The sequence below is a fragment of the Cardiocondyla obscurior genome, linkage group LG08 (genome assembly GCF_019399895.1).
Source record: "Cardiocondyla obscurior isolate alpha-2009 linkage group LG08, Cobs3.1, whole genome shotgun sequence".
In the NCBI taxonomy this organism is placed as follows: Eukaryota; Metazoa; Arthropoda; class Insecta; order Hymenoptera; family Formicidae; genus Cardiocondyla; species Cardiocondyla obscurior.
The window spans coordinates 6,273,412-6,301,302 of NC_091871.1; the positions used below are offsets into that span (position 1 = coordinate 6,273,412).

General features: G+C 41.2%; 3 protein-coding genes across 8 annotated transcripts; 1 reads left to right on the forward strand and 2 right to left on the reverse strand.

Annotated features, from left to right (window-relative positions):
• Window positions 1-47: 47 nt before the first annotated feature.
• Window positions 48-12,126, reverse strand: LOC139105033 (facilitated trehalose transporter Tret1). 2 transcript variants are annotated; one of them, XM_070660878.1, is made up of 3 exons: window positions 11,933-12,126; window positions 2,446-2,768; window positions 48-2,364 (listed from the first exon to the last, which is right to left on the reverse strand). In XM_070660878.1, the coding sequence occupies exons 1-3, from the start codon at window positions 12,001-12,003 to the stop codon at window positions 1,076-1,078; spliced, it is 1,683 nt and encodes a 560-aa protein (XP_070516979.1). In that variant the 5' UTR covers window positions 12,004-12,126; the 3' UTR covers window positions 48-1,075. The 2 variants fall into 2 exon arrangements, with proteins under 2 accessions (XP_070516979.1, XP_070516981.1); XM_070660880.1 differs by lacking the exon at window positions 11,933-12,126 and adding an exon at window positions 8,740-9,726.
• LOC139105036 (homeobox protein ceh-19) lies at window positions 2,756-24,864 on the forward strand. Of its 2 annotated transcripts, XM_070660885.1 has the most exons (7): window positions 2,756-2,873; window positions 11,814-12,023; window positions 17,548-18,309; window positions 18,565-18,687; window positions 22,598-22,824; window positions 24,393-24,529; window positions 24,612-24,864. In XM_070660885.1, exons 3-7 carry the CDS (start codon window positions 18,144-18,146, stop codon window positions 24,808-24,810), a joined length of 852 nt encoding a protein of 283 aa, XP_070516986.1. In that variant the 5' UTR covers window positions 2,756-2,873; window positions 11,814-12,023; window positions 17,548-18,143; the 3' UTR covers window positions 24,811-24,864. The 2 variants fall into 2 exon arrangements, with proteins under 2 accessions (XP_070516986.1, XP_070516987.1); XM_070660886.1 differs by lacking the exons at window positions 2,756-2,873; window positions 11,814-12,023 and having other exon boundaries at window positions 16,054-18,309.
• On the reverse strand, window positions 24,262-27,481 carry Cych (cyclin H). Of its 4 annotated transcripts, XR_011546120.1 has the most exons (9): window positions 27,058-27,481; window positions 26,316-26,540; window positions 26,058-26,231; window positions 25,754-25,979; window positions 25,565-25,676; window positions 25,371-25,505; window positions 25,209-25,261; window positions 24,886-25,017; window positions 24,262-24,813 (listed from the first exon to the last, which is right to left on the reverse strand). XR_011546120.1 is itself a non-coding variant. In XM_070660883.1 (8 exons), the coding sequence occupies exons 2-8, from the start codon at window positions 27,172-27,174 to the stop codon at window positions 25,240-25,242; spliced, it is 1,011 nt and encodes a 336-aa protein (XP_070516984.1). In that variant the 5' UTR covers window positions 27,175-27,179; window positions 27,251-27,481; the 3' UTR covers window positions 25,047-25,239. The 4 variants fall into 4 exon arrangements, 3 of the variants coding, with proteins under 3 accessions (XP_070516985.1, XP_070516984.1, XP_070516983.1); XM_070660883.1 differs by lacking the exons at window positions 24,262-24,813; window positions 24,886-25,017 and having other exon boundaries at window positions 25,047-25,261; window positions 27,058-27,179; window positions 27,251-27,481; XM_070660884.1 differs by lacking the exons at window positions 24,262-24,813; window positions 25,209-25,261 and having other exon boundaries at window positions 24,916-25,017; window positions 27,058-27,478.
• Between the last annotated feature and the right edge of the window lie 410 nt (window positions 27,482-27,891).

The window sequence follows — 27,891 nt, forward strand, 5'->3', positions numbered from 1 at the left end:
AAACTAATACGAAACTAAAAGATAGGCGATTGAAAAACAAAATAGGATTAAATGAGCAACAGATTTATTTTCTTATAAAAAAATAAGTCACTTGATGCATTCACTCATCAAAACTCTCATATATGTATTTATAACAATCGCGTTGAAGCATTTATTTAAATATATAAGAAATTCATGTTCATTATTATGATTTTAGGTCGCATATAAACAATGATATTTTATCTACTGCTTTACATATTTCAGATTGGTCAACAAGTCTTTTCGTATTTTCGCAAAGTACAAGTACCTCAAAATATGAAAAGACTTTTTGACTAGCTTATTAATAAATATATATTGAAAGATCTTATCAATTTCTGTTAAATATTAGCTATCGACGTGCAAGATATTTTTATGAATTTATAAAATAATTCTATAGAACGCTCTTTGCGACTTCATATTTGCCTTACGTTAGGCTCACAACTTTCATTAGCACTGTCATACGTAGAGTACGCTTTGTAGTTTAATACTACGAATTAATAAATAGCACCACTTTTTTTATTTGCATATACCTCGTTAATTAAATCGTTAAAATATAAATGGTTTTTCGCGTTTTACATTTTTATGAATAAAACTTTCTACCTAAGGTTTTCTATACTTTTGTTTTATCATTTTGTTCAAATATCTCGTACGATTGAGAAAAATGAAAATATTAATGCCTACTAGTTTCGTGTAATTAATTATTTTCATGCTTTGCGAACAAATACATATAATGTACAACATTTTATAGATAACAATGCAATATTATAACATTTTCATCTTAAGAACTTTCGTTAACACTTGACAATTATAACGCTCACATATTTTTTTATCTTGTCAGATTTGATCCTGTCTAAAAATATTTTATCGTATTTTTTACAATATATATTTGTCACAAAGCAAACGTCAACGTTTTAAAGTACTTGCCCATTTCATTGTAAAAGTAGATAACGCTTTTAGTCGCTAGGAAGCAAATGCTTTCCACTCTCCTAACTAAAATAGATGCTTTTAGAGTAAGCGACAATTGTAAAAGATACACGATTAAGAATGGTCCTCTCTTTCACGGTAATATCTGGCCCTTTTTAATCTCTAAAACCTTTGGCTTGTTACTTATTCTGCCGGTCATCAAGGTGTTGCTCCTACCAGAGAAATAATCCTCGATCTCTTGTAACGTTTTATCTTTTGTTTCAGGGAGGCATATGTAAAAGTATATCGTACCGAACAAAGATATGCATCCGTAAATGATGAATGTACCGTGGCGGGTGAGTGTGGTGGCCAGGAAAGGATAAGTTTTAACGACCATGAAGACGAAACTGTGCCCGCACATAGTGGTTAACCCGCCCATGATACCGCGAACCTGCACCGGATAAACCTCGCCTATCATCACCCACGGGACCACCAGGAAGCCCAGGGTGCAGGTGATGATGTAAGAGAATATGCACATGACCGGGACCCACGTGGCGACTAATGGGAGGTCGTTCGTGACCCAGTGATCTTTCAACCACATGTAGCTGCCCAGTCCTAACATGGACAGCCCGCATCCGATGGACGACACCATTGTAAGCGGTCTTCGGCCGCATTTTCGGCACAGGAAGCAAGCGACGATCGTAGAGATGAGCCTGACTACGCCGAGTATCACCGCTGCCAAGTATTTGTTCATGCTCGTCCCGGAGTCCTTGAAGATCTCGACGGCGTAGAAAGTTATGACGTTCGTGCCGGACCACTGATATATCAGGAAGTACAGAAAAAGTAGAGTGAACGGTTTCAGCGCGTTGGGCTTCATTAGCGCGCACATGATCTCTCGAAACCCGGTAAGGTGCTTGATGTTGTTTTTATTCGAAAACTCAACCAGCGTTTCCATCTCACGGTTTACGTTGTAGGTGTTGCCGCGGAACTTTTGCAGCGCTTTTTTCGCCTGGTCTGGCTTGTTGCGCGATATGAGGTAGGACGGGGTCTCCGGGAAGAAGAACATCAGTAGCAGCGCGGTGAATGGTAGAATACCGCTGATGGCGGCGCAGATGTTCCATGAAAGCATGCTTCCTAGGGCATACTCTATTAGCACTCCGGTGCTAACGCCGACGCTGGAGAGCGCGGTCAGCATCCCACGTAGATGCGGTTGCGTGACCTCGCTCGTGTACACACGGGCTGGCGCGCCGACCATGCCTGATCCTAGACCAACGAAGAAACGGCCAGCGTATATCAAGCGTATGTCGACGGCGAAGGTGATCAGTAGCCACCCAAGAAGCGCTGGGATTTCCGTGATGATGAGCGAACGCTTTCTACCGAACATGTCCATCATGTAGCCGGATAGCAGGCAGCCGATCGGCGTGCCGATAGAGTACATGCTAGCTGCAACGACAAAAGCCAATTGAGATTGCGTGATATACGTAAGAATAATCTCCTTTTCGGAGATATAAAAAAGTGTCTCACCGATCCATGATTCTTCTGGCGATCCTTCCTTGATGGGAATGATGCTGTCCGGTTCCTGAAGCTGCGGTAAAGCGATGGCCGAGAAGCCGAATGCCATGCCCGTGTTGATGGTACCGAGTTGGGCGACTAGGGCGGCCACTATTTGTCTGACGGCGCTACCCCTGGGTGCTGGGCCATCCTCAGGATCGCGACCATTCGCGACGGCACCGTTCGCAGCCAGAGTCGCCCTTTCGTCATTGAGCAGCGCGGACGGTTGAATCTTTGGGAGCAGCGCAGAGTCCACCAGCGAGGTCTTCTCCGGGTCTTGCACGCTGCTAGTTTTTCTGCAAGAGACACGATTACTTTATTATGGGAACGGACGATAAAGCCTGTTATCGGACAATTATCAACTGGACGACGTACACGCGCGGATAATCAACGACGGAAAGGTAGGATTTTTGCATACCGTATTTATTACCAAGTAATTATAACGAGATCTCTCAAAGCGCAAGGTTACGTTTATGCGAATCACGTAGCGGGAAAAGAAATTGTACAAGCGCTATTTATTAATTTTTTTTACGTAGCAGAAACGTGTCGGACGTATTTAAGTAATATATACTTATTAAAACATAGTTAATTATCGTATTTTAATTGCTAGGCGTATAATGACAAGTCGAGCACATTAACATGCCCGCGCCGTGACGAACCGAAAAATCCGCTCGAGCGGACAATACACGTACGATCTTTTAACGTTTGTCAAACGTCGAAATTGTTTCGAGAATACGCAAGTTCGCGGCAAACATTTTTCTTTTCGGCGGGTCGAGGAATCGCAAACAGAACGACATAAACACTGGTTTGTTACTATTTATCACTTCGACGGAGAGATAACAATTATTTTCGTTCGTCCGCAGATAACGCAAGCAAATGTCGAGCGCTTTTACAAGTATAACGCGCGGAAAGCTTTCCGCGCTGATCGACAGATAAAAAGAGATCATTTCGCGGCCGTCAATAATCGATCCTAACGAGCGTCGAACACCTGCGAAGAAAAAAAAAAAAAACTTGTGGCGTCGCCGCCGCCGGTTGCGAATTTGGCTTGGATTTGACGGTACTAAAATTAAATCCGACCTATATGTTTCCGCGTTTACTTTCGGGACGTTGCCTCACCGGCGCCTTCGAAATGAACCGTGGACCGATCCAGCGTGCGTGCACGCTGCAATAATCGCCAGGGAAATTGTTATTTCTCACAAAATTCCGCCGACATCTGCGACTGTAGAGAAAATAATAATAAAAAAAAAAAAGTAAGGCAGGGCAAAAAATATTAATAATCGTGCACGTTTTACGTAAATATCTTATACATATTTGCGATACGATTTACGTTCTCTTCTGCTCTGCTTATCGATTGCAATCGATTTGCGCGTGCCGCCTTATCGGAAAGGAGATTTTTCTCATTTGCGAAATTACGAAGGGGAGAAATTACTTGCCGCGGTGATAAAAAAAAGAGATTAGGTATTCGGGGGAGACTTTCGCCGTGTGTTGCGCAAGCGTTATCGATCTTCGGAGTTTTCCGGTACTTTTACTCGCACCTGTGTTAACAATTACCGGCGACTTCGCGGGAACATTAATTCGTCACTCGCGGCTGCTCCGCACGTGACGAGAGTTAATTAATGAAAGTCGTATTTGCGCGCCTTTATCGCGTTTACGTATTAATAATTTTCTTCTTTATCTTTGTACCGAGCTCGTTTAATTTATCGCGCCCGGCTTCTCTTTCCTCGGCGCTTTATTAACTTATCAAGCTAAAACGATGCCGTTCGCGTGCATGCACTTGCAACGTGACGTCGGTCGAATTATCATATAAAGAAGGCTGCCGATGGTTCTATGTCTATTTTTATTCAAACGGTCGCCGAATAATTTGCATATCGGATCCAGTATGTTCCGGACTTTGATAATTTGACCTAGCCGGGACGGTTGGACGAAAGCCAAGTGCTCGCATACGCGTTAATGCATGCGAGTACACTCGCGTGTTCACGTCGCGCAGCTGCGGCCTCTCCTGATGAATTACCTCGTATGTCCTCGAATTCTTTCCCTTCGCGGCATCTATTCGCACCGAGTATTATTAAAATTCCATCGCGACAAGGCGGCCGCGACTATTGTTTCCGCACGCAGTTTCAGACGACGCGAGTCAGGAAATAAATATAGCATCGAGCGTCTTTACCGAAATGCTATTCGGGAGAAGACGCTGGGTGAAGGTAAATTTTTCAAACCCCGCGAGAAAGTCGCAGTAAATCAAATCTAAAAGATAAGCCCGGTAGGCACACTGCAAATACGAGACAGAAAATGCAGTTGCGTTATTTGCGCTCCCGTTGCTCGCCAGTCAGCGGAGAACTAAGTAAACTCTCATTTACAAAGTGCAATATATTATTTCAAGTGCGGTATTTTATTTTATTTTTTTTTTTCTTCTTCTTTTTTCTTTTTTTTCCCTGAGCGAAGTGTTAAGTCTCCCTAACAGAAGGTATATTGTTTACGATAATTAACAGTAGCTCTCTTGAAAAAAAAACCGTGCGTGACGCAATCGTCGAGTTTTACGATCCTCGAGCGTTTGCGGTGCGGAAGAATACGTTCTAGACGTCAGGCCGACATTCTCGTCAACAAAGAACGCGGCTGCCGCCGGTTCTCCGCAAGCGAAACGGTCCCGAGACAATGCGACGCGTCGTTCCCCGAGCTGGTATCTCCGCGGCGCCTTGACTTTGCGCGCTTGAAGGCCGCGAGGCAATACCGAGGCACTTACAGGGTCTCGCTCGCGCAACGAAATTAGAATGCGAAAGGGATTTCGCAAGAATCTCCCGTCGGATGTAAAGCGCGACTCGACCATCCCCTCGTAGCCGGCGGAATTTTCCGCGATTTCTCGAGCGTTACACGCCGCTTATCCCGCGGACGCGAGCAAAACGACAACCGGAGATAGCCTTCACCCGCTTACGCGCTAGAAAAGCCGACTCGCGGATCGCTTTGATGACTGGCGAACTTAAAAATAAATATTGGCAGCCGAGAAGCGTTCGGTAACGAATTCTTACGAGTTTTCCACATCACGCTTTTCCTCGCGCTCTAGACATCCGTATCGCGCGGCGGTTTGTTATTCTCGTTGTTTTGCGCGGAGAGCGACGAAGATATTTGACGAAATAATTGTCGGAAAAAGGCTATCGAAGGAGTTCATGCTCTGGTATACAATAGATCGACACGTGAATGATTAGCGGCTTTATCAGAGGCGACCGACAGACGCGCGGGAAAAGGACAAAGGTAGAGATGATCGTAGGAAAAAAACGCGTGACGTTACGCGCGTAGAACATTTGGAACAGATGCTGCGCGAGGAGAGCCGAGAAGATCGAGGCCTGGCAGCGTTTTTCGGCTTACGAGCGTAAATCGAGCCGTTTGCCCGCGATTGTTATTACTCTACGCAATCGATATCGGACGCCTCGTGGCACGCCTGAACTTGAGAAGATATTTAAAACGTCTTTTAAACTCCAATCAAGCACGCACGAATAATTAATTCAGTCTGAAAATAATGCCGGCGAATGTTCGTCCACAAAAAAAATTGCCGTGGATTATTACGCGAACTTGAAGGCACCGAATGGAGATAAAAGATATAACGCGGTGTAATAATTGAAAGTAACGTTCGATCAAGTGGTCCAAGGATTCTCAGATAAACCTAACCCAGCTCCCAATTATTCATCGCGTAAACAATGCCAAGTCGATTCTGGCACGATACGACGCTATCTCGCCGGCGCGATTATTTTCGAAGCCGATTCGCAGATGAAAGTTCAAGTGTAACGTATATACCTACGCACATATACGCGCGCGCTCGCGTAAAACGCGCTAGCTGCATCTCTCTCAGCGTACGTTGCATTCGACGAAAGAGGAACGAACAGACGAACGCGTCCCTGGTATTAATAGTCTAATTACCTCGCGCTTCAACGAAGGTAAATACGGCCGAGGAGACAGCGGCTGTAAATCGTCTCAAAAAGCGACGGCGACGTTGCAACGCGTTGCAAAACGCATAGTATGACAGCCTCCGCATCGCTGGGTGCACCCAACGATCACTTTTACGAGCCCCCGCGGTGTCGATTACTCGTAAGAGAGAAATGTGCTGACGCATGCACCGTACGCCGCATTGTACGATCGCACGAATGACGCACGCGACGAATTTCTGCGGGCGCGAGAGTAGTTTTCCGATCGTCGCGCTTCGGGACGGTGTCACAAAAAAAATCAGCCGGGCCCATCTCCTTTGTTCGTCGATTCGTGTCATCGTGCAAGTTCAATGTCGCTTCGCGCATCGTAGATTACGATGTCGTCGCTCGGAGATAATTTTAAAACACGCCGCGGAAGAGAGAAAAGGCGACGAAAGGGCCGGTGGACGTTGAAAAAAATCAGCAAAGCGGAAAATCTGATCCCGCCTTGAGAAGGCAAAGGAAAAAAAAAGATAAAAAAAAAAAAATTAAAATATAATAAAATAAGCCGAGTTTTTTTAGCCGCGTTCAGCAGAAGATGCTTCGTTCGAAAAAGCTGTTGTTAAAATCGCGAACTCGATTGACGTGCGCTCGTAATTTTTGACTGGTTCTAAAACCACACGCTAATTAGAAATTCTACAGCAGTTGGAAGAGTAACGCTTTTACTGGACGTGCAGCCGCTACGAGTTAGAATTCTCGATCGACCAACAACCGTATTATAATGTAATTGATCCTTCAACCGTGATGCGGTTGAATAAAATGGTATCAAATGAGCAAACACGCCGGGCAAACACTTTTACAATACAATCTGCGGTTTCGCGATAACGGTTTTAACTGCGGATTAATAAAGAGTGGGCGGATACGTGTCGTTAAAAGTCGGTTAACATTGCGTTAATGACGTAGCGCTGCTGATGGTGGCGATAATATCGTAAGCCCGTAAACACGTATGGGCCGGCAGCTGGTCACGCATCGTCGGCTCCGACCGCAACATTAATAGATTAATTGCATCAGCAATATTATATTATACGCCAGCGCTATCGACCGTCGACAGTATTATCTTTCAATCGCGCTGCGATCCGGCTGACAAATTTGTCAAATGTCAAGCGGACATTTGTAATTCTCGATCACCGATGGAATCGCGGTGCTAAATATATAATAATCGCCTGGCGGCGCACGTCGCGAAACGTACCGCCGCGGCGGTGCGACGGGGACGACAACAAGATGACACATCCTTTTTATATATTCAATTACAATTCACGTGCCGTGTTCCACTTCGGACGCAGCAGAAACCCCGAGATTTAAACGCGCTGCCTCATGCTAAGCGGATTAAAATCGAAACGTCTGCGACGAGGAGACACGTCCGGAGACGTGTCTTCTGGAGGACGTCGATCTTATTTTCTTTTTTTTTTTTTTTCAAGTCTTTCTCGTTAATTGATCTTGTTTTTTTTTTTATTTTATTGTTTCGATGTAAAGCGAGTTTTGCAGAAGTTACTATTATCTGTTTTTATTCATTTTATTTGTGATTGATAACGCGACGATCTTCAATGTGTCGAAAAGCATGCACATTTAAAGAAAAAAAAATGCTTAATCACTTGAAATGCAATTAGAAGTTAATTAATTGTGCATTTAAATATTTTTTAAGAGAAGACGAAGACGCAAATAATCTCGGGGCAAAGAGTGAGAGCTATAATTTTCACTGTCGGGGTATTCCGACATCTGATCATCGTAAATAAGAGCTCTGAGATAGAATCACTTGTTGATCGTGCGGCTGCAATCGAATGGACTTTGCTCCGCGTTTTCTCACCTTGCCTCGAAACTATCGCAAGCTTACGGCGATCTTGGTTTCGCTAATACATCATGCGGAGAACGTGCTGAGTAATACGAAATGTGCCACAGCTTTCCTTTCGGAAAGAAGCAGCCTCGTTACTTCGAATTAGCAATTAAGAAAACTGTTTGACGGCCAGCTTGCTTCTAATGTAACGATCATAAAGGCAATTTTTAGAAACGTAAATACAAAAATTCGTGGAGACGTCAGAAGAAAAAGAAAAAAAAAAGAAAAAAAAACCCGTCCACGTTTTGAATTTCTGTCTCGCATTTTCGAAAGCCTTCTACGATCGGTTTCCCAACTGCGAACGCCACGTGTTGGAACACGTGCGACCGCATCGGTATCGAAATAAACTCGCGCTTTTTTTAGCACAGTAGCGTGACTCGCGTCGTCCAGAAATTCCGGAGTTTCAAGGTGAGAGAGCGCGAGATGAGGCGCATTGAAATTGAGTTCTCAGAGGAGAACCCGGGGATGCTGTATTGGTTTACTTACTCTGCCATGGCGCACGTCGGTTGACCTCTTCCTTGCGAGGTGCGATACGGTACGGGTACGTAAATAACGTTAACGCGTGGTACAGGTATATATCACAGTTCGCTGATCACAGTGTAATATCACCGCGTGGTGCGCGGCTCATCGCCCTCTTCGGGACGACTTGTCCACCCTGCTCGATGGCCGATGGCGATCCGCGTGCCACGGGGATGATTGGGTCCTTTCGAGGATGTCGAGGATCCCCGAAAACTTTATTCTCAGAGGCTGGTCGGGAGGCCGATCGTACGTCCGATCTCGTAAAAGCCCACGAGGGTCCTCTTCCACGTCCGATGCATCTGCCTGATCCTCGCCGTCTTCCCCCGTTGCTCTCGTACACCCGTGTGTTTCCGATAAAAAGTTCTCCCCCCGTTACTCTCCCGGTGATTGCGCGTTGTGTGCTTCAAAAGCCGATACCGTCAAAGCCCACTGTCTACGTTACGGCTCACGCGGAGCGAATGTACTGACTGCAACAGGTCCCGAAAGCTTTATATGCGAGGCGGTCGCCGCTCGTGGAAGAAAGAGAGAGCGAGAGAGAGAGAGGCCAGCTGAGTTGGTCTACGAGAACGTGATAGCAAGGCGTACGCGGACGTATACAGGAGAAATTAACTTAAATTTCGTCCGGAAAAAAGTTGAGGGCACGTATAGAACGAAAAAAAATTTTTTTTTTTATAAAATAAAATAAAATAATACAAGAAAATAATACAACTTGGACGAGAGACTTAACACTTTGAGACACCAGGTTAATTTTGGTAATAATTTAAATTTGATGTATTACGTTTAGTATTTTGCGGCCTTTTTTGCCGTCCTGGTAAAATTGATATTGTTCTTTGAATTTTAAATATTTAGCAGAATTACTTTTTAATTGAATAAACAAGACCATCATTCGTACGCGATGACGAAGGCCTCTTTGCGGAATACACGTCATCCCGATATGGATGGTGCTCAAAGTGTAAAGAGCGAAGATAGAACCGCGGGTGATTTGCCGAACCTTTTTGCAAAATTTAATAATGTAGAGAAGAAGTCTTTTTCTTTTTTAATCATTACTGACGCTAACGACAAGTCAATAAAACGAACAGATTGCATACGGACTACAGAAATATTAAATTCAAGTAGGCAAGTAAAATAAAAATAATTGCGTAATTAAAATTAATGAGAATTTGTAGAGTGCAGAAAATTGAAATATCGCAAACATTGTCAATATTTCTCGCTAATGACGACAATAAAGAGATTGAAAAAAAAAAAAAGCACCTCTGATATGGTAGCACGTGATTGCGCGATAACGACTACGTTCGCCGATAATGCAAAGTTTTTCGAATAACTTTTTACTGTTGCAACTTAAATATATATTTCTAACACCACGGTCGTCTCAATTTTGCCGCGTTTTGAAAGAGTTTCAGCTATTTGTGTAATTTAGCGCAGGCATCGATCGATAAAAGCTATCGACCGTGGGACGCACGGTCAGATCTCTAATCTGAAAAAAATAGTGTTATATCTCGCAACATGAAATTGTCACGATTGTTATTCGTGAAACACTCTCCTCGTATTTACGTAAAAGGCAATAAATTTCACCCACGTAAATTTAGAGGACACTTAACGCGGTAGACAATCGCCATTTGCTTTCTACAAAGTTCAAAAGCAAAAAAAAAAAAAAAAGCAAAGGGAACATCCGACTCTCGCGGAGCTCCCGACGTTTTAGAAAACTCTTTAAAATAAGAACTTGAGCTCAAATAGAAATTTGTTCTACGACAATCTCTTCGTAAAAATGTGCGAACCCGAGCGCATAAAAAATAACACGACGACGTAACGTAAGCACTTATAAATGCGTGATAAGGTCGAAGTGGAGATAATTATAACGACGGACGATCTCTCGCCTCGGAATCGCGAAGATGATTTAATATTTACTTGATACGCAGCTTTGACATATCGCTCTCGATAAAAGAAGGCCATCTCGGAATTTAATCAAACAATAAAGAAAGTGGAGTGAAGATTGAAAAATCGAAACGTGACAACTGATAGAAAACTTTAGGTGTATACAACAAATTTTTATTTAAATTAACATAATTTGTTCCGTGTAATTAAGCTAAGCTTTTACTGTTTAATACGTGCGTTTTGAAGGAGGCTCTTAATAAATACTTAAAATAATTTAATATGATGGAACAAAATTTTACGCTATTAAAATTAAATTCGAGAAATTCATTAAAGAACTCATTCGAGAGCTGCCTTGCGCTCTGGGCACGCTTCATCCGGTATTATCAGTCAATATCGTTGCGGTCGACGGTCATTACCGCAAATTCGAGCCTGACGAGTTACGCGTTTACGGTAAATGAAATCTGGCAGACGAGATAACCTCGACCTGCAAAAAAACAATCACGCGGATTTATGCAAATACTATAATTGTCGCGTATGTATGCATTTATATATATACGTATATGTCGTTTGATTATCCCGCACGAGCAACGTGAAAGCCTCTTGACGAAGCTGCGGACTTGTAGAAAAGTGCGGCCACTTTATAAATGCCTGCAGCTTTCACGCGCCTAATGCATTTAAAAATTATAGAACATCAAGGGCATAATTTTTTTTTCTTATCCCGTCGTAAAAAAAGAAAAAAAAAGAAGCACGAACTTGTACCCGTTCTCCGCTTTTTCTCGCTATGCCGAGGGGTTTAATATTTTGTAACGACGCTATATTACACAGCACACTCGCTCGTTCACAATCGCATCTTTTAGAGACAAATTCGAGATACAGCAGATAACACAGTCAAGTAAAATGGCTAAAATAATGGAGTTTTATTAATGAAAGTCGTGGATAAAGAGCGATTGTAGAACAAAGGAAAAGGAGGCGGCTTTTGGATGTCGAGAAATATTGATAGAGACATATCGTCGGTCAGAAGCGGCGTGCACTGCGGTCGCGGAATTACACAATGTACCGAGTAATATTTAATACCTACTTACCTTATTGACAGCGGCTTTTATCTTATCCGCATCGAAGGCACGTATAGCGAACGTCAATGCGTACACGCACGGTCGTTTCCGTTTCAGATAGACGGCGTTCACGGGCGGGAACGACATGACGCGGCGCGGCTCGACGAGGATGGCGACAATGATAACGGCGATAACGCAGCGAGAGGGTGAAAAAGAACGGTGCTCTGGGTACTCACCCGGGTGGAGGCGGCGACGAAACGTCTGCCGCGCTACCGCCGAACGTCTCGTAATTCCTGTTCCTGGACATGCCGGCGAAGGACTGAACACGTACGTCCGCCAGCTTTAGCCGATGAAAATGTTTCTCCGTGGTTATCACGAGTCACGAGTCACGAGTTTACCGCTATCAATCCGAGCAGTCATGTGCTCCTTCGCTTTACGCCTTGTTTTCTTTAATTACGCTTATTTTCGCGCCGACGTCTTACGTTCGTTGCACTCCGTCGTAGGCGCGGGGCAGACCGCGTGTCGCGCACTTTCCGGGGACAGATCGCCTGCTGATTTCCAGCTGATTTTTCCCTGATAAATTTTTTTCGGTTTGTTTCCGTTTCTTTTCTGCAAAATTGGGAAGCTTTTTATTTCTCTCATTAACGGCAATGGTACTTATTATCGCATTACCGCCATCGTCGTAAAATTTAATATTTTTTTTCAAAATAAATTCAGCCTACTCGAGACGGAAATTTAATATTACTTTATTAATTTTTTTATTCTAAAAGATACTAATTTACGTGGCGATTATTGCGATAAATATAAAATTTAATGTTTTAAATATCTTGGAACGAAATAAAAGACCGACCGGGTATAATTTCAAAAATTCACGACGTTGGCAGCATATAAAATGCAATTGAAGCAAATATATCGCGTTACAAAGTGAAAGAGTCAGTAAGAAATAGGAAGATGCAATGATTTATTGATATTTATTATTTGCTCGCAAGCACGTTGGCCAGCAATCATTGTAACATGCGCCCGCCCTCTTATCAGCACAAGTGATTACAGACGGCATGTGACCGTCGTCGATAGATTAAGACATATTACGCAAGTGACAAATCACATGCGATTTGTTTGGCGAACACGGTGAACGGAGTTTCGTAACGATAAAGTATTTTAGTCTTTGGTCTCGTCCACATAAAAACAAAAAGAAAAAAAAAGGAGAATTATTCTCTGACTTGCGTTTTCACCTCTCATAATTTTAGCGACATTCGTAAACTAAAATATGCAAATTAAAAAATTCCTCTAACACGTCGTTCGGTGGTCGTAATTTGCTTAAGGTAATTTAAGATAAATACTTATATAAGAAGGAAGAAAACAGTTTAAAAATTGATTAGATAATAAATCAAAAGAAAAAATAATAGGCAATTTGGGACCGAGACTCGCGAGGTTTAAACAATTTTTGTGGTGATAAGGTTTCCTATTATTACTGTGTTTTGTCACGCTTCGTCACACGATGGACTGCAATGTTGAAAGAAATCGTAAAAAAAAGCAGAACTATTATTAATATTTGAAAGACATTTTCAATCGTAAACTACGATATTCCCAGTTTATTCTAATAGTTCGAGGTGAATGATTCTTAATGATGAATCATCCACTAATTAGCTACGATGGTTGCGTAAGTGTTTATGAAATGATACGATTACTTAATTCTGCGAATTTATCCGCAAATATGGAATTTTATTCATCTCGGCTCCCCGATGACTTACATAACATTTTAGTGCAAGTTAATTCCTCTGTGTCAATGTGAAATAATAAATCTACGATAATAACGTACTCGGAGGATCTATTAAGGAATTTACGTACGTGCAAGTACATTTAAAAAAAGAAGAGAAAAAAAAGGACGATTCTGAAGGAAATCGTTCCGAGCGATTCAACAGCTTTGAGAAGAATCAGCTCTAGTGAGCCGAGAAGAGCGTCGCTTTTCAGAGCGGTGCTGATTGGTATCGTGAGTCGGCGAGTAATTAATCAATTGAGGGGCTTGTTAGATGGTCGCGTGCTACGAGTTAACTCGAGTTGATGCCCGCGGTACGTGCATCTCGATACCGATCGCATTTCGCCGCTCGCCTTTCTTTAAACCAGTCTTTCTTGACGCTCATTTTGCATCAATTAATACGACGGCGTTCTCGTAATTATTTACGTGCAAAAGTAATGTCCACGGTACAGGGAAGTCGTGAGATAAATCGGGGAAAGGAAAAGAAGGCCGATTTATTTGGCACGTCACTCGGTGACGCGGAGGTTGATTTCGGTAAAGATTTGCGCCTTCGCAATCGGCACCTATCAACTAATGCCGACGAGCAACAACGGCAGCCGGAGTGGAAATTCACCGATGTACGCGTGCAATTTGCCATATGTCAATATCGACCGGTTATTTACGGCTGCAAAGTAATCGAACGTGGATCGGCATCCGCGTGACGAATCGCCGGCCGCGGGCTTGACTTCGAGATTTGAATCTGAATTAATATACTGAATTACTGTATTTCTTTTTGCTTAGATCTTGGGACTATTTTTTATTTTTTTTTTATTTTAACTTTTGAAAATCGTACGAGGCAAGGTCTGTACTTCCTTCTTTCCGATAAGGCAGAGATAATTTTTTAGGAAGGAAAAGACTGGGCGACGGAAGATTACGTTTCACCGATTTAAACGAACGTTATTCGAATGGAGGACTTTGATCTAATATTTTACTCATTGTTAAAAAGAAGAAATGACGAAACGGTTATTTTTAACCGTGGTAACATGTGGCTGGCGATACGATTTTTTTCTTTCCCCGTAAACAAAGAATTGACAATGTCTCGCTAACAAGGATGTGACGTTAAAATCGGACAAGGAAAGAAATTATTTCTTTCCACTTCAGCCGGTGCATGTGATAAGTTTAGAAACGTTGTTTCAAAGTCCGTGTCAGTAACGAAATAAAAATTTCCGGAGGATGTACGTTTAATGTGTGCGATATTTCGTGAATTTATTGCATACTTATTTGACAATCAAATAATGTATTATATACTCGTCTATGTTTTGCACACAGATAATTATTTTTTTTTTTTTCCAAATTAATTGAAAGCTATACGCGAGTTTTTATCGCGAGTCCAGCTTTAACTGGCTGTGTAGATAAAATACATAATACATAATGTCTCATCCAGACATTTAATTGGGAATAATTGGTACTTATTACGCTCAAAGAAATAAATTAATCAACTGTGGGAAATAAATGTATTATACGGCATAATTTTGTAAAAAGCTTAATAAATGTGAACCGCGAGGAGAACGTTTTTCTACACGAATAAATAATTAAAAAGATACAAAGCCGTTAATTTCGGGGAATCGACAGAGCGGTTTGGAAAAATTACTTTACTATTTTTACTTCTTTTTTTTTTTTTTAATTCATAAATAAATTCACGATTGGTTTGCAATAGACGTATTGACGCGTATAGTTACTTTCGCATTAAAGTTTCGTTCTAATCGTTCACATAAACAATAAAACTTGGCGTGGCGATGAAATTCGGTGCCGTCCGTCTTTCTTTTCCGATCTTTAATCGGCGGAATCGACGCGCGCGATTGAGGATCGGCCGACGTTAATTAATGGCCCCGTGACAATCTTGTTAGCGCGATGACAAACAATTCGATAAAAGTATAGAAATAAACGCGCGTGTACGTGACTCATTGGTAGAAACACGATGGGGCCTCGTTACGGCAAAGCCACCCGCCGCGAGACAAATACGCCGAATGAAAGAGCGGAAAGCAACCGCGTGTCTCCGGAATGCGCTCGGTACCTCGACGTTATATCGGGTGTGAGTGGAACTGTCCGACGGAATCGTTCCAGGCCACTTTTATCAATCGCCCGAACGGAAAGAATTAGCGGCTCTTCCGTCCGCAGCCGAGATTCGAGCGAGTTTCCGATGCGGTATAAAACTCGCGCCGTCGATCGGATCGCTTGGGATAAAATTTGTGGAATTCGATCGCAAGGATGGTGTCCGTTTTACGTTACGCGGACCTTTAATAATTTTGCACGTTACGTAAAGTGTAAATCGCCCGCGAGAAACCGTCCGGCGACGTGACCGAGGGAAAACATTCTTTAACGAGGCGCTACGTAACCGCGAGAGAAAGACCGGCGTTGTTTTTTCCAGGCACCGGGTACGTGGCGGCACTAATTTGATTTTATTGACGTGCGCGCTCACGCGACATGCCTCTCGCTTCGCGAGCACGTGAGTGACACGTGGTGCGGGCATGTGCGTCCCGCACGTCAAAGGACAGCCACTGTAGCGTTTCGCTGCGAGTGAAAACCACCCGCGGATAAACGAGCGAGATTGCGAGAGGCGCAAAATGCAAAACGAGCTCGGTATCTATCTCCTACGAGCTGCCGAGCTGAGAAAAATTAATTTTATAAATTTTATTTGATGTGCCATGCCATATTTTTGATCGTGACGTACGTCGTGCGTTTGCGCGGTTGCTTTATTATCAATACAAACGGCAGTTACAGTCATCGTTTTTGCAGCCTTATCGTTATGGTTATTGTAACACAAGACATTACTGTACCGATTTGACAGTTTGAATTAGCGCTAACGATACGAACGCTATATAGCGTCGTGATACCAGCGGACAGATTCGGATAGTCGTATTAAAAATGCAAGATGCGCATTTTCCATAGGTGTGCTGCTATCTGTCGCTACTTGAATGTATTGTGAGACAAATTTTGATATAATAAGGAGAACGAAAAAATAAAAAGAATATTTTTACGTATACATATTTCTTGTAAAGTATAAGACGAGTCAAAGTAGATGAATAATTTTTTTACCATAAGGGATAAGGCATCGACTTCAACTAAAGATAATTCCACCGTGAATTTATAGTATTACGTGATGTAAACTGTAGATCTTTAGCTGATTGTAGTCGATAACTTATCTCCTGTGGTAGAAGCCTGGTTCATCCACTCTGGCTCACGCTGTAGAAAAAAAAGAAAAGAAAAAGAAAAGAAAAATATTTTACCGTATAATAAATAAATTAATAATATGGCAAATTAATCGAAGATAAATTTTATCAATTAGTAATGTTGCTCTTTAATAGATAGCAGCACACCAGCGAATTTCTTGGCCTGCGTAAAAATACGCGGCTGGTTTTCGACGTGCCGTACATTTGGCGCGAGAAATAGGTATCGCGTCTCTTAAAATTGAAGATTTAGTTTTTCGTATTTTCGGCAACGCGTTGAACCGTCTCATTATAATGCGCGATAATCTGAAAATGTGTGCATCATAAGATAGACGATATGCGCCACAATTGCCAACGTTAAATAATCACGCAAATAATGGTTTAATAACGTGAACACTTTGGCTCGCTGCATTAAGCGTGTTATCGAATTAATTAGATAAAAACATGTAGTTATTAAATTAACAAGTAACATATTTTCCATAAGATAATTACGTGTTTATTGTTACGCTTTAAATCAATTAATTAGTTGATGGCATTTATTTTCAGCATGATAATGATAAAAGTAGTTTTTTTTTATTTTTTATTTAAAGTTTATTCGATCATTACTTACGAAATTATTTTTTTCCTCTTAATTAAATAGATGTAGTTGGCAATTCGTGGCTGCGTCCTTTTCCTCTTTCTCTCCTCCCCCTCGCTCTCTCCTTTCTTTTTTTTTCTATCAAATTACATTAGGCTTTATAACTAAATCAGTTTCGCATCGCGTCTGCTACCTATCGTGATTATTAAACGGCGTTCTATGGCAGTGACAGAAATTTATAGTCGCCTCATTACCACCGTTTAGTGATCGCTACCGTTTCCACGATACGACATCATTAAAAGCTCCTTCCAGAAACGCACGTGCTTGCCAAGATCCGCCCAAGAACTGGTACGATTGGCCGATCTCTCGGTGACGTTGTGAGCACGTGGCTTCAAGATACCGCCTCAAGAAACGAAGAATTTGACTTGAGTGCCAAAAAAATATTGTTGGACGCCGTGAGTAACCCCGACAAAACAGTCTCTGGTTTCGGCTCTAATCTTCCGAACAGATCAAGGGAGTACCAATGCTGTTTAACCAGTTTCGTTATCGATTCTTTCGATTATTACCGCTATTATTGTAATTTTCTCATTTAACTCGAATACAAAATAAAGAAAAAAAAAATATATTAACCGGTAAACGAGGAATACCGCAGTGAAATATAAAACTCGTGCGATCAAACTCAGTGCAGTTCTACCGCCGATATACTGATTCTTGAACCCGCTGATTAGGCAGCGTAAATAAAATAATAAAATCTATCTTCTTCGAGTGCGTGATATTTAAGATTAATAAAGAGACTTTAAAATGTCGGTGAACGCAGCCCTGTTTATGGGATACACGAGAATTTTGAAGTTTTTTAGACGCTATTAGCTAAACATCTGAAGTACCGTATCGGCAAGATATTGTTCAAGATGTCCGATGAAGAAACAAGGAAATCGGATTCTAAGGGGACGAGCGGTGCCGTGGAAAATCCGAGATTGTGCTCCTTCAGCATCGACAGACTATTAGCACCGAACAAGATAGACAAAGACAATAAGCTTTTACAACGCACCGATTTATCTTCGCTTTGCCAGAAAAGTGAGTAACGCAAAAGTATTTAACGTTCGTTACGATCGATTATTACCTTTTAAATTATCTTCCAAACAAAGCAATAGATAAAAAGAATTTCCCGACTCGTGATGGTTTAATCTTACAATATTTTGAATTAATAATTAATCATTATTATAAATATGTAATTTTTTTCAAAGGGTTGCTTTCAGCCACAATAGATTTTGTATATGATATCGTTGCAATACAATTCACGGCGAAAATTAAATTAATCTCATTTGCCAGATAACGAATTAGAGACGAGAATGGTTGTCGCACCCGATTCATCCATGTCAATGGCGGAGGAAATCGAGCTCGACGATGTGGACATGGTATGTTCAACATCACCTGAGCCAGAGATGTATTATGGTGAGTTTCATTAGCATCATTACGGTCTATTACATTTTCAGACAATCGTATAAATATCTGCGATGTAATCTCGCTTCAAAGAGAATTATCCTCTCTCTTTCCCTTTACTTTCTTGTTGAATTTAAATTGAAGCAACAGTAAAGAAAACTATAAAAATAATTACGCGCCAAACTGCATTCTCGGGATATTTAAATCACAGACAATACCGATTACATAATTAATTAAAATTATGTTATAATTATACTGCATTGATGGGTTTTTTATATGTAAAATAATATTTATTTTGAACGCTACTCTTTCTCGGCTTATTTATTATAAGATGAATTTAATATTGGTGAATTAAATATACACAAGTGCATATTTCGATAATATAATGGATACATTTAATGCCTCGAGCAAGCTTGTTAAACGATCTTTAAATCTTAAAATGTCTTCGATATTTTCAACAATATTTCTTGTTACATAAATATATATGAAAATAAATTGCGCAAAGGCTTATGTGAATACTAGTACCAAAATCCATAAATTGCACAGGTGTAAAACACTTGTATTTATTTTGTTAAATCGCCTAATCAATAAAGACATTTTGAATAAAAACAGGCATTACAAAGATTTGAGAAATATTTGATTTCGCCGATAACAGTTATTGAAATTATTACGGTCAATAATGTTACACTTTATTTTGGTAAAAAATTTAATACACGTGTTTTAAATTCCTGCAAATCAAATAGAGCTATACACAAGAGTTGTAAGCATGATCGTAAAAAAAAAAAAGAAAAAAAAAGAAATATTACACGTTTAACAGGAAATAAATATACTTTTAAAAGCTTAAAACTTTCTTCAAAATTAAAGATATCCAAATTTTTATTTGCAATAATACGTAATGTATCATCCGCAGACTTTTGATAATTCTTAGAAAATAAAAATAATTATCGCGTGCTTGTAAGATCATCGAAAAAGGTCCTCGAGTCTTTAAACCAGTTAAGAATTATATCGCTATCCCACGGTACCGATTTTGCACCGGCTAGCTTGGCAACATTATTAGAGAGACAGCTGGTAACATTATACCGATAACTAAGGGGCACTAATTGTTATAAAATCCACACGGGGACTTCTCACGCGGCAATGAATCTGTAAAATCGTGCAAAGAGAACCGTCGCCATGAGTTTGATCCATTACTTCCTGCAGGCTCCACGCCTACTCAATGTTTCTGCTCTTCGTCCACTATTTATCTGTCTCCCCTGCTAATTCTACATGCGGTAACTCTCTTATTTAAAGTAAAAGAGCCTTTGGTAGAACTTCTCTGAAAACTTTTCTCGAGACATTACTCTCAAAATATGCTAGATCGTTTGTCGCGTTAAAGATTTATCTTTCTTTTTTTTTTTTCTTTTTTTATCGCAGATTTGTAGATTTTGAAAATCCGTAGGCAAAGCTTCTTTTTTTAAACACGATGGTTAATTTATTATTATTACATACCGTTTATCGGCGCGATAATTTGTTCGGCGAGTTGCTTTCCAAAAAAGTTATTTCTGCACGTGGCGTAATGGAGAATTGGCCGATGCTCGATGGATAATTAATACGAGAGCATTCTGCACGCCTACGAGGGTACGTAACCGCGATTTACACTCTGTAATGACCGATGCGATAAATTCGAGATCTAAGGAAAGGACAATTCTCTTTCATGCCGTGCATTAAGGCTGAAATATATCGAACGTCACGTCCAACCATAAAACTCATCAATGCAGTACGTAAATCTTGAAAAAAAAATTGTATAAAGAATAAAGGGAGAGAGAACGAGAGAGATAAGTTTGTTAGGAAGCTGGAACAATCGGTCTTGGCCAAGTAAATTAAATTCGTTTGCAATCGAAATAATTCCGCTATTCGCGTGGATTTCCCAACGAAAGATGCGTCGCGAAATCATCTTTCGGGGCAAGCTTGCCGTACCTCACGATGCAAATTAATTACACTCGGGAAGGGGATGATCGCGAGAGCACGAAATGGCCGGCGATGTCAAACGAGCGGGATTCGGACGTGCTTTATCGCGTATTTCTGCGCGCTCCCGTGCCATTCGTCACCGAATAATTAGGGGACAAGTTCGTTGCGGCTCGCGGCAATTAGGTAAACTAGAAGGCGTGGTGTTCTATTTCCGCAACGTTCAACGTGTCCCTCGAACTTCGCTTCTCTTTGCCCTCCGTGTCGTCGACTCCTTTTTGCGGTCGCTTCCTCTGCGCCCGGTCCTTTTCCCACTGCTTTCCAGAGCTCGTTCGTCAATGCAACCGAGTCAGAAACGCGACGACAAATGAGCCGTGCGAGACTCGCCCCCTTTGCGAACCCTTCATCCTCTTTCCGCGCGATTCTTAGCCGCGAGAGCGGGTTGTGATAATTTTACGTGCGTCGGATATTGTCGAGAGAATATATATCCACCGAGCTTTAATGTTCATTAAATATTCAAGTACGTTGCGAATTACATACGTATTACAACTAATAATTATTTTATTTTATCATTTATATTTAAGTAAGCGTAATATGCTTAAGAAAAAAAATATTTAAAAAATAATGATAATGTAATAATAAAAAACGCTTGATGTTTATCGGAATGAGTAATCTAAACGTTTTCGTAACGAGCAGACTTTTGGCATTTTGCAAGCGTGCTCAAAAGATGTACGGGTAGTCCGAGAACGAAATATCGCCACTGCTGCAACAGCTGACATGATTCTCTTTTGAGACATGGATAACTGCATCGAGTGCGCACGTCGGTGGTGTGTTTCGCGCGAAGTGAATTAGAGGTGGTACGGTTTTAGCCGACAATTCCGCCAGCACGGCCGTAAGCGAGAAAGCTGCGAAAAAGGCGCGAGAAACGCGACAATTACGTCGCCATCTGACAATTAGTAGCCAGTAAACGGCGCTCCTTGGCATAATGTCGCCGCGAATAGCTTTTTCGGAATATTTATCGTCGTCGCACACGAGAAACCACCTGGACCGTAAGTTAAACGGTTCTCCTTTTCCCTCCCCCCCTCTTCCTTTCCCCACCCCATTCTTTCTCCCGTGAGTTTAAACAGTTTTCGCGACAATTTATTAAGCCGAGCTTAAATAGCCACGAGTCAGGCGCTTCTTTTTTTTTTTACTTTCCGCGCTTTGAAATTTTTCATAACGCAAGCGAGATAATATTTCGGGCGTTAATCGCAGGCGAAGGGTGAGCCTCGGTTAGCTGTCGCGATGCCACCAGTTTTTCGTCGGATGACGAATGGGCAGATAATTAGAAGATGATCCTTCGGCGTTTAGAAGACCGCGGTCTCGTTACCAGCCGCCTGAAAGCAAGCTCGGGGACATTCTTCATGACACGCGGCGGCGACGTCGTGCACGCCGAGTCTTGTAACCCGGGATAAATATAAAGATAAACAACTCGGCGTGGAAGGAAAGAGAGAAAGAAAAAAAAATCCCGAGATTGATGAGAAAGAGAATCTTACGAGGGGTAATTGGAGCCCAGGCTCCACGTTCGGCCGAGTTTCTCTCACACGTCACTCGGCCCATTCGAAAGCAATTAAAGCGATGAAGATGTGATCTGTGACCGCGACGCATGCTGCGAGACGCCGGGTGATTTGGACGCTCGCATTAATTGCGGACGACAATTCTCGTTTCCACATCGGAAAATTTCGCGCATTGCAATTTGCCGTCACTTAATCGGCCCGGACTTGAGACGGTTTATTCTCGATACTGATGCGATCGTTAAAGATTAAAGAACATTTACCCGACGCGATTATTAAGACGCGATCGCACCCTTCGATGTCGTAAATATCGCCAAAGCGCGGTCGTTGTTAATTACTAAAAGCTTGCAGGAATGAAGGACTTATATCTCAATCTGTCTGCGATATTTAACCTGGTGAATAAAGGGCGGAATATATTCTTCCAGAAGCGTGCACCAGCAGCAGTGGTGCGAACTCGACCACGAGCGCGGACAGAGATGCCCAGGAGAAGAGCGTCGCCGCTATTAGCGACGACGAGAGGAAGAAGAGACCGCGCACGGCGTTCACCGCCACGCAGATCAAATCTCTGGAGGCGGAGTTCGAAAGGAACAAGTATCTGAGCGTGGCGAAGCGGCTGCAGTTGAGCAAAAATCTAAAGCTCACGGAGACGCAAGTAAGAATTTCTTTGTTTCGCGTTGATAATTAATTTTCGACGATTACTTTTTTTAAATTAACACCGTTGTCAAAAAGAGTTATTCTCTGACGAAGACGTAATTTCAATTATCTCACCAGCTGCGGTATATTTCGATGTCGCGTCGTAAAATTTAATTGGTACACGGAAGACGATACGGCCGCGTCCCTACCGGAATATATGTATATAATATGAAATACTATACTCGATAACTTAGGAATGCTTCTGGGCTTCCGTACGCTTTCGTCAGCGCCTGAAAGAGTTTAAGTCCCTTGTACTTCGAGTTCCTTAAAATCAACCGACTCTGAATTATGAGCCTGTGGAACACCATATGTGCAGGCGCCAGATCATGGCGCCATAGAAGAGGATCGTCCTTTAAAACCAATTAGCACTTCTACCCTTCTTTCTCGCGAACTGCCTTGGAGAAAAACCTTCGGCTACGCATTTAACCTTTACTAAAGTTTCTTTCTTTTTTTTTTCTTTCCTATTCCATGTAACCGGAACTCGATTATCTGCTCAAAATAGAATATACAAAATATTTAAGATAAAAATTTATTTTATAATTTTTTTCTTATGGAACGGCAGGAGCAGCGCGTTAAAATTTAATAGTTTTATAACGCTGGTCCAAATACGACGCTTTTCTTTTTGGCGTTATTCGCGTTATCGTACATTTCGCTTTTATCCCCGCATTATCCGTAATCGCCGCGGACTTCCCGCGAATATTATCCCCAATCTAATATTAACCGGTCCCGACGGAGCGCTCCATAATTTCCCGACATGACGATTCTCCCTCAAAGCTCGCGGAGTGCAACGGTTGCGTAAGTCTCGGCGGGCACTTTGTAGTGCGCGCTCTAAACTAATTAATTTACGGCCCGCACCCCCAGAATATTCGCCATCGCGGAGATTGCGCCACGCCGTCATCGCCGTCCGGCCGGCAATAATTGCCAGCGCCGGTCGAAATATCGCGAACGAGCCGGATAATTATCTCCGCGATCGCGGCCGAAAGGAGGAACGATCGGACGACGGATCGGAGGCAAGAAAGAGACGCGTCGTGCCGCAGACATAACTGTCACAATATTTCTCGGAGTTAACGAGCCGACTCGGCAGAGCCCCTATTTTCCCCTTCTCGCAGCCCATCTCGTACGTCCCGCCGTCGCGAGGCTTGCATCCGCCGCGCGAGCGAAATGTACCGAGCGACGGATGCTGCGCGCCGTCGAGGCGGCGAACCGGAGAGGCGTCGATTTTTTAATTAGAATATGTCGTCGGCCCTTTATGTACGCGTAACTGGCTGCCGGAGGCCCCTCGAAAGTCTTGATCTGTATACGAGACAATATTTTTCCGCAATATACTATCGTGTATTACTATCTATCCGACTTGGCCACCAAAAAAGACAATAGGACGCGGCAGTTTTACCAGTCGATGTAATAATTTAATAATATGGACTTAATTTGTATTATTTAAATGCTTTAATTAAACGATAAGTCACACTCCGCTCGTCGCGTATAAGTATTTATTAATCTTGATATTAATTTTTTTTCTTTTTTTTGTAGATAAAGATTTGGTTTCAAAATAGGAGGACCAAGTGGAAAAGAAAATACACTAATGACGTCGAGCTGCTGGCGCAGCAATATTACTCGAGCTTAGGAATCCCGGCACCACGACCCATTTTCGTTGGCGATCGCTTATGGTCTAATGAAAAATGCTAATATATACATTTTTTTTTGTTTGCTTAACAAGACATATACTGACGTAAGTTTGTTCTTTTTCAGGTTTTTTAATTATCCGGGACAACCGCAGCAATTGCTCCCACAACATTTAACGCCGTTACCATTACCTCCCGCATTGCCTATTGTTCAACCGCTGCCCAGCAATCTATCGATGCGACAATCTATCTTTCAAAACGTACCCGCCAGTCATATTGCACATCATCTAACTCAGAGGCTGGACTTCAGGCATCATGATCCTTAATTTCTGGATAATTTAAAACAATGGCCAGTTATATAAAACTTATGGATTGTGTATGCAATATAAAGCTAGATTTACTTGCGATATCATTCGCGTCGCCCACACCGATGATTATGAAACTGACTAGACGTTACAGAGCGCTCATTATTTACTCTTTTTGATAGAGCGAATGTATTTGCCATAAAGTTCAAAATTTGACACAAAATTTATCTAAAAGGTAAGAAATAAATTAAAAGCGATTAAATTTTGTACGTGCTATCTTTGATATTATGCATTTATAAAAATACTTAGAGTATATGTACAAAATAATTAATTTCTTAATCTTACTGTACAACATGCGAATTTAAGTACTATATTTGTGACGCAAGTTTCTAGAACACGAACAAAATAAAAATACTTACATATTTAAATCAGTGATAAATATCGAAGATATCATTGTAAGATTATATATTTACTGTAAGAGTGAACGACAAATAAAGTTGCAAAATTTTCAAGAAACGTATGTATAGAATTGGCATGTGGAATTACACGAGAAGTTATTATTATACAAAATTTATATTTACGATTGAAAGGCGGATGGAGATAACATTTCCAAAACTTTGTCATCAGAAACTGCTTGATCCTGTATAATCTTTGCATATTTCTCATTATCTTGCAAATCCTCTTCGTCCAGCATTTCCTGCATTCTCTGTTTGTATCTAAAAAGTGTCAAGCTTGTACAAATGTTTTCTATAAAAAAAAATAATATTATACTTACATTTCACTGTCGGGATTATTTTCTTGATTTCTACACTTATCTAGCTTCTTCTCTAAGGCCTTTACGAGCTCTCGTGAAGGTGGTTCTACACATTTAGCCATCGAGCGTATTTCTATAATCAGTTTTTAAATATAAATAACCTATGGAGCGGCATACGCAAATAACACGCAATACGCAAAATGTAATTACTTCGCACAGCTTCTATAATCCCACCCAACTGCTCTCTCGAGAAGAGTATGTCGGTGACATAATTGTCGAGGTTTGCGGAAGCTCTAGACGCCGCATGTAAGGTTGCGGCGAGTGCAACTTGGCTTGGAGCGTAAAGAAGAACGCTGTCTGTTAGGAAAACCCTCTCTAAGAATTCGTCTATATGTTGCCTCAACTTTTCGGGATTCTCCAAGGATGTGTATCTCGTCTACAAAGGTATGTGCAAAAAAAAGAAGGTATTTAGTTTTGTTCATGCATAAAACAATTTCAATAGAAAGCTATGTACCTTTATGTCGATCATCAATCCTTCCACAGGTCTAAATGGATTGTGAACTGTAAGATTGTAATTCAATTGTTGCATCAGAAGTAATTCATTATTAATAATGATGTCGGATGCTTTTTCTCTGTCCCCCTTAATGTTTGCCACAAATTGAAAGATGGAAACATTGAATTCTTCTACCTAAAATGTAATAGTTTTCACGTATGAATATTGGAAATTATGAACGATTGTAAAATGTCGTAAGTACGAACAGAGAATATTTACCTTGCATGCTAAGTACACGCATGTGACTAGAATCTCCTTTGGATGATAATCCATCACGCTGTTTCTAAGATAAAATCTTTTAAAGTAATGCAAAGCAGTGGCTACGGTAGCACGAGGCATTGGTGGATTGAATCGACGGCAGAAGTCTCTTAATTGTAATTCATAGAAACGGAGTAGCGTGCGCTCCTCGGTGTGTGAAAGAAAATGTTCCTCCTTTTCCTTTGCCTAAATAAGAATCGAACAGTCGTAATATTTCATATATTCGTTAACGTAATAAATTTCGTCCGAGATAAATACAGTAAAGGTCTAGTAAATTGAAGAGATAATAACAACGTTAATAAAAAAAAAAAGTATCTTGTACACCGAAGAGCAGATATGGCATTTTCTGCGGCGACAGCAGCTAGCATACGTAACTCTAGGCGGCAGAAGCAAGAGATGAGAGAACAGAGGGAAAAGAATCAGTCATCGGCAATCCGGCCGGCGCGGTATATAATACATGCGGCGCATGTGAAACTCGACAAACATTACGCTAAAGTTGCGTTCGCTAGCTGCCGTCGCCTCAGCAAATGCCATATCTTTTCAGTGTACACCTTATGTGTATCTTATGCAAAACATAACCTAGCTTTTTGTCGGCGGTGCTTAATTCAGTAAATTGAAAACTGACACAAAAATGAACATGAGAAAACAATATTGAAAAGATGCGGCGATTCCTAAGCAAATAGCTACGAAGAAATAAACTTACAGTCATATTGACACCGTGCTTTGTAATAAAATCGGCGTTGGTTTTCTCTCTCAAGGCGGTCAGATCGCTCTCGTCGCTAAATATCCAGTGTTTCTTTTGCGAGCTACTCGGGAACATCTCGGCTAAACAAGTGATGGAAACGAATAAAACCCGAAATGAAAGTAAATCGTGACTAATTGTTGAAATTGCAAACCGATATACTCCAAACTAAAGTAACCTCAGCTGATGTTATGAACTGGTGAGCTGAGCAAGTAACGCCACCGCGCAATAACTTTCATACTTAAATCAAGCTGCGAAGACTCGGCGGATAAAAGTGTTGCGCCTGCAATTTTTAATTCTGCTTTTATTTTATAAAAAAAAATATTTTATACTAAAATAAAAGAAAGAAAAAAAAGAAGTACATTAGCTCGTTATAAAATGTTTGAAAATGTTCGAGCTGTTGTGTCATTAAAATATTTAGACTTTTATAAAGTAATTTTTTTACAGTATAATTATTAATAAATAAAAAAGAAGATTCCCTTTACTCAAATCTCGTAAAACGTGTAGAACTAATTATAAATACAGTGCGTTATCTGGAAATATTCATAACTGCACGAATTCAACGTTTCACATGCCTAACTTAATACGCAAATTTTTACAAGTACCAGATTAATTTTTATTTAAAATACAAACACGTTTACTCTTAAACTGCTCCCTGATTTCACAACCAAATCGTTTCATACATATTATTTGTTCAATAGATATTACTTTCTGATGGAAGCGAGTTAAAAAGACCCATTCTAGATTGCAGCACGAGTCGCATCCTCGAGCTTTCAATATTTTATCAGTGCGATA

What these genes read in the sequence shown, in the direction of transcription:
- LOC139105033 (XM_070660878.1), bottom strand. Translation starts at nt 12,003, where the DNA reads ATGTCCAGGAACAGGAATTACGAGACGTTCGGCGGTAGCGCGGCAGAC. An exon ending in TCGTCGCCGCCTCCACCCGG is followed by an intron (nt 2,769 to 11,932) that starts GTGAGTACCCAG and finishes TGTCTCTTGCAG; the next exon opens with AAAAACTAGCAGCGTGCAAG. An exon ending in GCCAGAAGAATCATGGATCG is followed by an intron (nt 2,365 to 2,445) that starts GTGAGACACTTT and finishes TTGTCGTTGCAG; the next exon opens with CTAGCATGTACTCTATCGGC.
- LOC139105036 (XM_070660885.1), top strand. Translation starts at nt 18,144, where the DNA reads ATGTCCGATGAAGAAACAAGGAAATCGGATTCTAAGGGGACGAGCGGT. An exon ending in TGAGCCAGAGATGTATTATG is followed by an intron (nt 18,688 to 22,597) that starts GTGAGTTTCATT and finishes ATATTCTTCCAG; the next exon opens with AAGCGTGCACCAGCAGCAGT. An exon ending in TAAAGCTCACGGAGACGCAA is followed by an intron (nt 22,825 to 24,392) that starts GTAAGAATTTCT and finishes TTTTTTTTGTAG; the next exon opens with ATAAAGATTTGGTTTCAAAA.
- Cych (XM_070660883.1), bottom strand. Translation starts at nt 27,174, where the DNA reads ATGTTCCCGAGTAGCTCGCAAAAGAAACACTGGATATTTAGCGACGAG. An exon ending in GCGTGTACTTAGCATGCAAG is followed by an intron (nt 26,232 to 26,315) that starts GTAAATATTCTC and finishes ATTACATTTTAG; the next exon opens with GTAGAAGAATTCAATGTTTC. An exon ending in GATTGATGATCGACATAAAG is followed by an intron (nt 25,980 to 26,057) that starts GTACATAGCTTT and finishes ATACCTTTGTAG; the next exon opens with ACGAGATACACATCCTTGGA.